Source organism: Lethenteron reissneri, chromosome 3, assembly GCF_015708825.2.
Source record: "Lethenteron reissneri isolate LAM-NWPU_2019-01 chromosome 3, ASM1570882v1, whole genome shotgun sequence".
NCBI lineage: Eukaryota > Metazoa > Chordata > Hyperoartia > Petromyzontiformes > Petromyzontidae > Lethenteron > Lethenteron reissneri.
Window position 1 is genome coordinate 10,623,138 of NC_083781.1, and position 12,638 is coordinate 10,635,775.

The 12,638-nt window shown below is 50.8% G+C and overlaps 1 protein-coding gene across 1 annotated transcript in view; it reads right to left on the minus strand.

The window, feature by feature from the left end:
• Positions 1–12,638, minus strand: part of LOC133346435 (cAMP-dependent protein kinase type I-alpha regulatory subunit) — a 111,965-nt gene that overhangs the window by 44,234 nt on the left and 55,093 nt on the right. The window contains exon 8 of the mRNA XM_061558004.1: positions 7,476–7,536. Coding sequence (XP_061413988.1) covers positions 7,476–7,536 — 61 coding nt within the window. The remainder of the gene's footprint in view (positions 1–7,475; positions 7,537–12,638) is intronic.

Consider the following 12,638-nt stretch of genomic DNA (forward strand, 5'->3'; position numbering starts at 1 on the left):
CTGCGGTTAGTTCACACAAGAATTTGAAGACGGTGGTCAGGCTTGCCTGCTGTTTGGAATGCAGCAAGAGATAGATGGGAGGAAAGGGGTAGGGAGGGAGGAGGGAGGGAACCAGACCGAACAGCCCAGGTGGGATGCGTGTGGCTTATGAAGTAATGCCGGGTGTCAGTTCACCGAGCTACGCCTAGCAAGGGCTATTGCCGCAGATATTTCGGACAGCGCAGTTCAAAGGCTGGTTGCCACGCTAACAATCTGGTGCCATGGAAAAAAAAACGAAAAAAAAACACACAGGGCTCTTCTGAGAAATGCAAGAATGTGAGCTTTTGGGGGGGGGGGAACACGAAAAAAAATTAAACATCTACAACTATCACTGAAACAAGGCACAAAATACTGCCATTAAGATGGGAACAACGTTCACATTGAGATGCAGATGTGTATGTATATGCGTGTAGCAAAGCAGCAATGTATGTTAATAGGTAAACTGACACACTCTCGGGCTGAAGATGCAGGTGACTAAGATACTGAGACTAACACACTATTTTTTTAACCAGGAAAGGCCTACTGAGCTTTTTAGCTTTATTTCATAAGTGACCTGGCCACTAATTATATTTCAATGAAGTGGCTTTATCATCATGTGCAAATGTATTGCAGCCAAATACTCTGAACCCGTGTTTCTAAATGCAAACTGCACATATACAAAATGCCTGAGGGTCAGGATGGAACCCACGACCTCCTGTATACCAGGCGAGGTAGTCAACACCTCGCTACCGTGGTGCCCAATCTCGCCACCACAGCATGTAGCGATTCTCCTACTCACATGCGCATTGAAGGAATTGGTAAACATCTCCTGTTTACAGCACTGTGGCAGTGGTGGAGATTCTACAGTCCACTGTTGACTTCGCTGCAAAGTGGCACTCATTTTACAGAACCCTGCATCGATGATGATGGGCTGAATCAACCCCCTAACCACGATTTGAACTCAACCTTATCGCTGCAAGCCGACAGTTCTGCCACTGAGCCGCGTGGCCGGATATTCAGGTGAGATCAAAGTTCACGTTGAGGTATTCACAAATGCACATTCATACTTGAAAAAAAAACTGTGTGCGTTAATACATAACTAAACCTCGCTCGGCCTGCTGATGATGGTTACACCCATCTATGTCAGGGCGTCAACACAAGACGGTCTGTAACACAAACAGGGATGCTGCAACAGGGGTGTAATTTCGATTTAAAGCTTTCGTGACTGCAGGGATTCATCTTCTTGGTTATTTCGGTAAAGTCACGTAGAAGGGAAATAATAAAATAATAATAATACAAATTCTCAAGACGTTTCGGCCACAACGCAAGCAGCCGTCCTCAGGTGAAGAGCAGGTCTGTCTTCTCTTCATCTGAGGACGGCTGCTTGCGTTGTGGCCGAAACGTCGTGAGAATTATTTTATTATGTTTTATTTTTATTATTTTATTATTTCCCTTCTACGTGATGACTTTACCGAAAGCACCAAGAAGAGGGGTGTAATTGTCAGTGCACTGGTCCTCTAATCCAGAGGTGGTTGGTCCAATTATGCAATTTGCACTTAAATACTTTCTTTATTTCTATTTATGTTTAGCGACTTGCTTACCTTTTCTCTATTTAACTTGCTGACCCGCCCCTAATGGGCATCTGTGAAAAAAGAGCTTCCTTCATAGCTCATCGGATTCCTCCAATCTCAGTGAAGATTTCGGTTCTGAATTCCTCATTCCGGTGAAGCAGTTGAAACGACGGGTGCAAGCTTCGTGAATCCACTCCCTCACCGCCTCTGTCCACCCAGCGGCATGATGTCTGTACGGATGTCGAACATCTTTCGCACCGTACGTAGCCAACCGTGCTAATTCGGGGGTGCGAAGGTGGGGCAGGCGGGGGCGGGGGGTGAGAACAACAAACTAACATGCAAAAAGCAATTTGAAAGGAAATGAGTTTTCAATTGCAACGGGTTGCGCAACAGTGTTCGTGTCGACCGGCGGCTTGCGAGCGGATGGAGGGGCAAACAGTCTGGCAGGTACAGCACGAGCCCTCTCGACGCGCAGGAGCAGACCAAACACAACTCGTGCGGGATCGAAAGAGGAGGCCCTTCTGCCAGCAATTGGCGCGAGAGCGTGCTGGGGGCGGGGGGGGGGGGCGGCTGCCGCTTTTTTTTTTAAACGAAACGCGAGTTGCACCGCGAGGGACTTAAAGCGGGACCGCCGGAACTCTGAAGCCCCAGACTTCAAGCGCCGACACCGCACAACATCGCGGTGCACGGCGCTTGTGGCTGCCGTGTCGGCGTACGGTCCGTTTCGCTTGCTCGAATAAATGTATGTTCCACTGTGTAGTGATCCTCCTAACTCACATGCGCATTGAGGAATTGTTTACAGCACTGTGCCAGTGGTGGAGGTTATACATTCCTATGGTGGGGGGGGGGGGGGGGTAAGGCTATCTACAAGACAACTACTATATATTCTTGGTACTTTCGGTAAAGTCACGTAGAAGGGAAATAATAAAAGAATAATTGCTTATTTTTTATTATTTCCCTTCTACGTGACTTTACCGAAAGAACCAATAATATGAATCCCTGCAGTCATGAAAGCTTTAAATCATTTTATAGAAGCCAGCATGGATGATGGGCAGAGTCAACACTCTAACCAGAATTTGAACTCAGCATTATCATTGCAGGCCGTCAGCTCTGCTGTCGAGCCGCGTGGTTGGATATTAAGGTGAGATCAAAGTTCACATTCAGGTATTCACCAATTTTGGGGGGGGGGGGGGGTGGTGAATGGTGGGTCTGCGAACGCGTTGCAGTGGGAAAAGATGAAACAAGTGAGACGAAATGACGCGCGGGCCAAAAAACCAGCACTGCGTCGTAAACAAGCCATCCGCCCAGCCAAAAAAATCCACACCATTGGGTTAAAGTTAGCAACGTCGAAGCGAACTTTGGAAATGATAGTTACCGATTTGAAAAAAAATGAAATTCCGCGCGAATTTCTCTCTCGAGCGACCGGACTTTTTTGCGGGTGATGGCAACGAGCCCGAGGTCACAAACATTTCAGTTTCCCCGTAGAATCCTCCTCGCCTTGTATAGACAGTACATTCTCCTAAGGGTCTCATTTCCACACCCCACCGCCCGCCCGCCCGCCCGCCCCCCCCCAAAACACGACGACACACACTGTACAAGTACACGTCTAAGTTTCTCCAGGGGAATTGCGGATTACATACCATGCAATTCACAAACGGGTACGTCCAAAAAATCTGACCGGCAGACTTCAGATCGTTAAGCGAGCCAACGAACGGAACAAGCTCGCTCTCAAAGTTGACTTTGCTCTAAATAATTAATGTATCGCTGTGCTCGGCTGCATCACGATTAAAAAATGTCTAGCACCCCCCCCCCTCCCGTTCCCACCCCCCCAACCCCCTTCTGCGGTACATTCGTCCCGGAAAGCGGAATAATTCCCGGGTCTGTTCTCACACAGACACGCACGCCCGCCCCCGCCCCCACCAAATCTCCTCTCTCCGCCGTTGTTCATCGCTGCTAATGAGACAGCAGCGGAGAGAGAGAGAGATCGCAAATCCTCGTGGCCGACTTGAGTTTGTTTTGTAACGCCCGCTCATTGTGCCAACGGACGGAGTACAGCTCAACTCTCGATTGTAGCGGGCAGGGGTGTCCCGGATAAAACGAAAACGCGCACACACACGTAAATAACGCAAAACACAAGTTGATTAGGCTAGCGATTGTTATTGATTACCGACATATAAGGGGTGGGGGGGGGGGGGTGACAATGTAGGATAGGATGTCACCAGTTTTTTTTGTATCTTAAAAGTTATTGGGTTAGGTGCAGACGACATTGCGTCAAGGAATGGCCCCCCGAGAGGGTTAGAGGTCACACGATTACGATCAGCGAGGACCCTTCAATAGTCAGTTGGGCCAGATCAATTCCGCCAGATCAGTTAGTTGGGCCAGATCAACTGCTTCACGATTCAATGTACTGCTTTGACAACAATCGATTCGTCTGTTTGGCGATTCAATGCATTTGATTTGATAAGGAGCGGGCGATTAGATTTTTGTCATCAAACAGCGTTTGTTTTTTGTTTCGATTGTGAGCAACGAACGGGAGACAATTTTTAATCATTTTCTCTCGGACCGTTTAACGACGCTATTAATCACAGCTGAGGGACAATACTAAATGAACTCATTGCCCGTAAATCCTGCTTGCGAGGACAATAGAACTGACCAAAAAGGTAGCCCTCTGACCTCAATGCATTGTGGGTTGGAACGCTCACACCGTGGATGTCAGGATTCGAGCGACAATGCCGTCGCCACTCGCTGGGCCATTTCCAAGGACTTTAAGAGCCGTAGCGTTTCAAAAACAACAAAAACCTCTTCAACTCTTCACGGCACCTCGTCTAGATCGTGGGGCGCCGCGGAGATGTTAACTCCCTCGCCCGGTACGCAGGAGATGGTCGCGGGTTCGATCACAAACCCCGACGCCTGCTGCATATTTGGTAGTTTGCATGTTCCGTCTCCCGTGGTCCACCGGTTTCTCCCCCCCCCCCCCCCCCCACATTTAGAATCAACGTCACACGTTTAGAGTATTTGGCCGCTTCAAATTTCCACACGACGATGAGCCACTTTGTTGAGCTATCATTTGCGACTGCCAGGTTCGCTTCTGACAAAGAGCTATGCAGCTCAGTGGGGCCTTACCCGGTTAAAAAAAATAAATTGTTCAGTTTAGTTGTAGAATATGGGTCGAGCATGTGCACCGAATCTTTCTACAATGTTTCGTTTGTACCCTTGTCTTGTTTGCACTGGTCTCGTCTGTCCCGTATAGATATTTTTTTTTCAGTCTTTCACACCGCCCGTTTTTAAGGGGACCGCGCCAATCCGGGTATTAAAATCCAAGCAGCGGCATCGTTACCAAGCGCACTGTTACGCAATTTGCTCATTTACATTTTTTTGTTTTAATCTCGGCGAAGCAATGATGACGACGTAAGAGATCTGTGGCAGAAAGATGTGGCACCACTTGAGCGTATTGGCACAAGACAGTGCAGAGTGTGGAAACAAATGACGAAATGTGAAGTGGACACCTACACGGAGTTGATTTGTGTGTGCAAACAGCGGAGTGACCAAGCTGAGACCATTTAACATGTTACCCATCGGAAGCCAAAAACCCACAACGTTACAGGGCCACCTCCCACGGAAAACTCTTATAACTTTCGATTTCAAGCTTTCGTGGCTGCAGGGATTCATATTCTTGGTTCTTTCGGTAAAGTCACGTAGAAGGGAAATCGAAACGTCGTGAGAATTAATTTGTTTTATTTTATTATTTCCCTTCTACGTGCCTCTTATAACTGTTTACATTGGGAAATCCGACAAGAAAACCACCGTCCAACTCCTCGCTCACGCAGGCATTTCTGTTTGCACGGCCACGATTTGATTCCAGGAATTAATGTCCGAGTGTGTAGGAAAACGTCCGTCTGGGATGGCATTGCAAATTCAGACGATACAGGATGGGAGGAGATGGCGAGGGAGGGAGGTGGGGGGAGGGAGATGGTGGAACGTGCGGTGGGCACGGGAATGCCTCCTCCGACCTCCTGTGCACATCTCACGCGCTCGTGCGATGAAGCGACCGCACAAGAATGGCCGTGTTTCATTAGCGCTCAGCTCGCTGAGGACTGCGTGTGTGTGTGCGTGTGCGTGCGCACGTCTGGGCAAGCCCAACGTTGGGAGTGGTCGTCGAAGAAAGGGAACGCCCAAGAGGACGTTCACCGCGGAGACGGAGTGATGAAACCGTGCGACAGTGCGTGTGGCCGCTAAATGGATTCCTACATCGCAGAACTGTGGGAGATGGTGCCGGCTGAAATATCTTCCTGCTCAAGTACCCGTCACAGTCCTAAGCCAAGTGTAAATTCCACATTCCCATGCTGGGGGTAAAATTATATGTATATAAATAATACGGGACAAATACATGGCTCCACAGAGTAATTATGATTAACTTCTCACGAAGTCGAACTTTTTATTTTTAACGACTCCCACAAGCATGCCAGACCAAGGTTTCAGGTGCTCTGCCCCCCGCAGCCACGGGAATAAACCCCAATAGGCAAAGAGGCAGCGTGATACATTCTTTATTACTCTGACAAAAGCCAGTTGCTCCAAAGAACATTAAAGTACTAGCCTTTTGCCCGTCCAAGGACGGTTGTATTGCAGTAAATCTGAAGCTTGCAAGCGAAAAGCAGACCGCCACGTGATATATTCATTGCATCAATTCGCGTGCAATTTGTAAGGGCGCGGTGACACAGACCTATTTCATTTAAAGGGTTATAATCCCTTGTTCATCATGACGTCCTTTTTACTTTGATGTCTCAGTAGCGTGACGGAGATCACGTGACGTGAGGGTTCTGCCTTTGTAGTGAGGGCTGTGAGTTGACGCCAAGGAGGGGGAAGGAGGCGCCTCGCCCCCCCCCCCCCCCATGTGGAGTGACGTCACCCGCTAATTATTATTAATGGCGGGGGGTGTCCATTTGGAGGATGTCACCTTATAATGATTGTTAATGAGGGGGGCTGTTCGATGTGGCGTTACGTCACCTGCTCATGATTATTAATGACGGGGAGAGGGTGCTCCATGTGGCGGGACGTCACCCGCTCATCATTATTAACGAGGGGGGCTGTTTGATGTGGAGTGACGTCACTTGCTCATGATTATTAGTGAGGGGGGGAGGGGGGAGTACTCCATATTGAGTGATGTCACCCGCTCATGATTATGAATGAGGGGTGGGGGGGGGTGTCCATTGGAGGACATCACCTGCTCATGAATATTAATCAGGGGGGATGGTCGATGTGGAGTGACGTCACGAGCGTTAAGGACATTCCTGGGTGATCATGGTCGGCATTATTATTATTTAATTGCACGCCTTCTTGCGCAAATCAAGGGGCCGTCACACCACGCGTGTGTGGCTCCGCGTCCCAAGTCAGCCCTGGTGAGTTTGCGCGCGCGCCTGGACGCCCGGCGCTGCAAGAGCGGGAGAGCTTCTAAATGTTTAGTCTCGAGCACAAGTCACTTTGGGCTTCACGTCAAAACACATTCGCCGGTCCAAGATGACGCGTGCCAAAAGTGTCACGAGTTGAAATTACATGCGCGGGAGACAAGATTCCTGTTCCGATTCGCCCCGACAGCGGCAGTTGTATTCTTAGCGGCGGCACGGCCCTGGAGTTGGTGTCTCTAACGCGGCTCGGCACATGCCTTGAGCCGCTCGGCCGTGGCGTGCTGCCCAAGGCTCAGCTCGCGAGAAATCCTGAGCGCAGCTCGGTACAACGCCCTGAGCCGGCTGCAGTTAAGCGAGCGACTTTTTGAGCCGGCTCGTTTGAAACAGAACCGAGGCCAAGCCCGGCCGTGAATTAGTGGCGCCAGACGTGACAAACGGCGGCCGCCAAGAGGGGGGGTGGGGGGGGTGTTGGTATGAAACTCACCGAGGATGGAGACCTTGCTGAGGAACTCTTCGTACATCTTCCTCTTCCTCAGCGTGCTGCCCTGTGGGCCGGCAAAGCCAAGCGCGCGGGGGGTTACTCACGGGACAAAGATCCCCCATGTAGCCTTAACAGACTGTAGGGGCAAGTGCTGTTAGCGAGCACCTATGAAGGCCGTGGAACGGTACACGAGGGGGTGGGTGGCCAGCACCACGCCCGACCGCCTTTGTCTCCCAAGTGGCAATGTTTACACACCGCACCAGGTACTCATTTGAGGCTGAGTCGACCTAGGGGAGGCCCGGGACCGGTTCAGATAATCGTCACTGGTGTTGGCCGTGAGCGGGAATCGAACCCGTGTCGCCGGGTTCTTAGCGCAGCGCGCTAACCACTACACTACCGCTCCCCACTACGGGACACACACACACACGAGTGAGCGAGCGTGCGTGCTCGAGACGCAAAAGCAGCAAGTCTGGTGCTTGTGCCCGGTTAGGAGCACCACGAGGCCATGTGAAGTGTCGAAGGCTCGCTGCTCCTCCCAGGTCACGGGACAGACCCAGGTGCCATGTGTTGGCTAAGACGACCAGCAGATGCACCACCTGTGTTCCCCACTGTGCCAATTTGCTGCCTTTTCGCTCCTCTGCCCTCCGTTGTTGATGGAGGACAATTGCCCTCAACTGCCCAGTAGCGTTGTTCACGAACCTCCCCCCCCAGAGGACACCACTGGGACCAGCTTTCGGTAAATCCACTCATCCTCCGGTACCACACCAGTCCATCTTTTCACCAGCCCATGCCGCGGCCGTTTAGTCCCCTCTATCCGGCCAAACAGAAGCTGCTTTGGCATGCGGTGGATGGGCACGCAGGCTACATGACCCAGTCAACGCAGTCTTGACTGCAAGAGAAGCTCACTGATGGGATTGTATCCAGATCTTTCAAGGATTTGTGAGCTCCTCACACAATCCAGTCTGGTTAAACCCAGAATGGAGCATAGGTAAGCCAGACACACACACACACAGAGGAAGGTATGCACAACAGAAGCCACCAGCGTGAAGACACCTACAGATGTAGGTGTGCAAGCGTTCAGATGCTTATGGATACACACTTACACATGCACACGCGTCCACGTATGCATTGACACGCGCAAGTACACACTTCGTAAAAATTTGTCCACAATCTTGCAAAAAGATTCCCCGTATCGCCTTAACAGACCGTTGGGGCAAGTGCCGTTTAGCGAGCAACTATGCAGGCCTGAACGGCACATGAGGGGGGGGGGGGGGGTGGCCAGCACCACGCCCGGTCGCCTTTGTCTCCCCAGTGGCAATATATACACATAGCATCAGGTACTCATTTGAGGCTGAGTCGACCTAGGGGAGGCCCAGGACCGGTTCAGATAATCGTCACTGGTTTTGGCCGTGAGTGCGAAATGAACTCGGATCGCCGGGTTCATAGCGCAGCGCGCTAACCTCTACACTACCGCTCCCCACAATTGCGCACACGCACACACATGTAGGCACATGTGCATGCACATGTGACACGGGGAAGTACAAGCCACACCAACCACCAACTATGCACATGTACAAAGGTCCCCCGTGTAGCCCAACAGGCTGTTGGGGCAAGTGCTATTTTCGAGATCCAATAAAGGCCGTCACAGCATCCAAGGTGGCGGTGTGTGACCAGTACCACGTCCAACCATCTTTGTTTCCCCAGTTCGCAGCGCGCTCACCAATGTGCCACCACTCACACAACAAAGACAAAGATCCCCCGTACAGCCTGAACAGACTTTTTGGGGCAAGTGCTGTAAGCGAGCACCTATGAAGGTCTGCCACGGTACACGAGGGGGTGGGTGGGTGGCCAAGCACGACGCCCGGCCACCTTTGTCTATTTAGTGTCGATGTTTACACACCGCAAAAGGTACTCAATTGAGTCTGAATAGACCTAGGGGAGGCCCAGGACCGGTTCAAATATTCGTCACTGGTGTTGACCGTGAGCGGGAAATGAACCCGCAGCATCGCTGGGTTCGTAGTGCAGTACACCAACCGCTATACTACCACTCCCCACACTCGCACAACTCGCACACACACACACCACTCGCACACACACGAAGCGCACACACACAAACACAACAGAGGAGAGGGGAACAAAAGTGACACAGGGATGAACAGACGCACCACACACACACACACGTATACGCTATTAGCCACCAATGACCAAACCATTTGTTTTCCCAGGTCCACAGTGCCATGTTTACATACACTGGAGGCCACTAATGGGTTTCCTATACCGCAGTGCTGCCAAATTCCACAGCCCGTGCAACCCACGACAGGTTACGGGGCAGGAGTCAAATCAAATCCCGCAAGAAACTGCAGCCTCAGTCGACGCTTGCTCGGTTTTTTTTTCCTTTCCGGGGGATGAAAAGCAGCTCTCCTGCCCATTATTTATTTTAGTTAAGTGTGTTAGTGTTTGTCATCTAATACCGGTGATTATTCCAAAGAAAACAACGTTTTCTGGTTACATGCAGCAAAGGCGGCCGTTCCGCAAAAAAAGAAAACGTCCACGGGCTCAGGTTGGCTGGGGTCTGAGCCGGCTGGGATTCCACCAAAGGGGCACCACGGTGGTGAGATGTTAACTACCTCGCCTGGTATACGGCAGGTCGTGCGTTCGATCCCGACCCTGAAGCCTGTTGAAAATTTCGAGTTTGCGGTGTCTCTCTCTCTCCGTGGTCGCGTGGATTTTTCTCCGGGTCCTCCGGTTTTTCCCTCCACATTTAGAATCAACGTGCGTTTGGAGTTGGTATAAATTTCTACGTGACAAGCCACTACGTTGAGCTATGATTTGTGGCGAGGTTGCTTCTGAAAAAGAGCTAAAAAATTGTTTTAGTGTAAGTAAAAAAAATAGGTAACTCTCTCTCTGAACTGCCACATCGCCACTGGCCAACAGGCCAGGCGGCCTCCCGTGTGAAAACCAAAACTTTAGCGAGCGCTCGTTGCAATGGTCCCCCCCCATTCTATTCACCACGTGTCTTAGTACTGCGGATGACACCTTCAGAATGCATGTGAACCCTCCTGCCTATGGTGGCTGGGCATGGTCGGTTAGATGCAGGCAGGGTTGGTGGACCACGCAAAGCACGCAAGTCTCACTCATGTGAAGTGAGTCCACAGTGCAAGAGATGCCATGGCAGCACGTGGCGTTCATGGCCTGTCCGCAGATATTTTACTAAACCCTGGAGGAAAGAGGGATTGGATAGAAGGGGTGGTCTCTGACGGGTGAGAAAAACGGAGGACGCCCATCCGCGGAGATGGAGCGATGAAATCTGCTCGTCTGCAGGAGGTGCTCGGCGGTTTGTTACATCACAGGAGAGCAGGAGACGGCGGCGGTGGCTTGGAGAGGCCTTCGATCAGCAGCCGTTAAGATCAATCGTGGATTTTGATGCCTATTCGTGGCTGGTGATTTTGAGGAATGAAGAACGAAACTTGACATGAGCCACAGGAGCTGAATCCACAACCTCACAAAGGTGAGCCCCAATTCGCTAGTAACTGAGCGGTGAGTGAGCCAAGTAAAGTGTGAAGTGTGGCAACGGGATCATGGGATTTATTTACAACGACCAACAATAACCGGCCATAACCGCACCTGCTGTGGGAGACTTTTAAAGCCCTGTTTGTTCGTGGCTCTGCTGGCACTGATTGGAGCCCTGGGATATCCTCGAAAGGCTATAAAGAGTATACAAATGGCTCAGCAGAAATCTGGCCCATGCACTGCAGATAAACCCATAAAGTGGTAACATTCCGATCTATCTGGTGAGCCCTTCTGCCCGATAGCCAGCTTGCTACAGCAGGTGACAGCCAGAGTTTAATAAGTGGACAAATACCATTACAGCTCTAAATCTTCACCGGAGTATGTTTTAGCTGGGCAAATATTTTTCCTGCAATCTGCGAAAAACTGTCAATAGGCAGGAGCAGGGGAGGGGTGGCGGGTGGTGGTGGTGAGATTATGGCCGTGCGTGCGTGTGCATTGCGTACACACACACAGGAGAGTGTCAAGCAAACTGAGAAAGTTCCGGGCGACTTTTTAATTTTCAGGAAATATCGGATGTACTTCGCAAGCCCCCCCCCCCCCGCCCGCCCCCTCTGCTTTAAGCGAACATCGCACCGCCAAACTCCTGCCGATGGACGGCCGTTTGGGCTTGATGGTGGTGGCAGTGGCTTACAAACCAACAGCTCGTGGCGAGATTATATAACCAGCAACTTCTGCACAGAGCTCACGGTTTGACAGCTCACGTCTTAATCCTTTTCATTTTTTTTTTTTCCCCTCGAAATTTTTCGTCAAATTGCCCTGTCGGTGTCCTGGCACGAGATGAATATTTGTCCACGCAGATTCTTACACGCCACAAAAAAAACATCCAAAAATGTTTCATGTGGACAGAGAGATATATAAAGTTGACATTGCCTGCTTATCAATTTTGTTATTTTCTCCACAATGACGCTAATGATTTGTCTTGTCTCGTCTCACAGAGCATGTGGTTATATCCTAGAACTACTTTCGAGATCTCTTCAAGTGATCCGTCACCCTACGCTCGGGGCAGTAGCACTTTCCACAAGCCACACGAGAGACAAAATCAACTCACGTGACAGCAAAACTAACATCTGTGGTTTTGCGTCGCTCCGAAGATTCTTCCAAATTAAAAGCGAAAAAACAAAACCCATTTATCACCGTTGGTGATTGGGCCATGCTCCATCAGCTCGCTACAATTGAGAACTCAATCTGTGGTCGAAACCCAGAACTGAATCAAGGCGGTGCGGTGGTGGGGGGGACTCAATTGATGTAAACTTTGACCAGCCCCGACTGGACATCTGCGAAAAAGAGCTTTACCGATCACGGGATTCCTCCTGCAGTACGAACAAAATATTCCGATTCTTCGGATGCCGACTCTGACCTCCAGGCCACCCGGTCACACACCTTAATCTCATCCTGCGAGCCAATGCAGAACACGGCTCAAGGCATGCGCTGTAGCCGTGAATGCGTTTGCCGCAAGCCCGGCAGGGGAGTGGCGTGATACAGGAGCACATTATGCAGTTGGGTAACACAAGCAGGCTGTGCGGCAGTGGAAGAAGAGGTCGTAGAAGCGGAGCGGAGGGGTTTTGGGGGGGTGGGGTGCGCGAGAGGCTGGCTGGC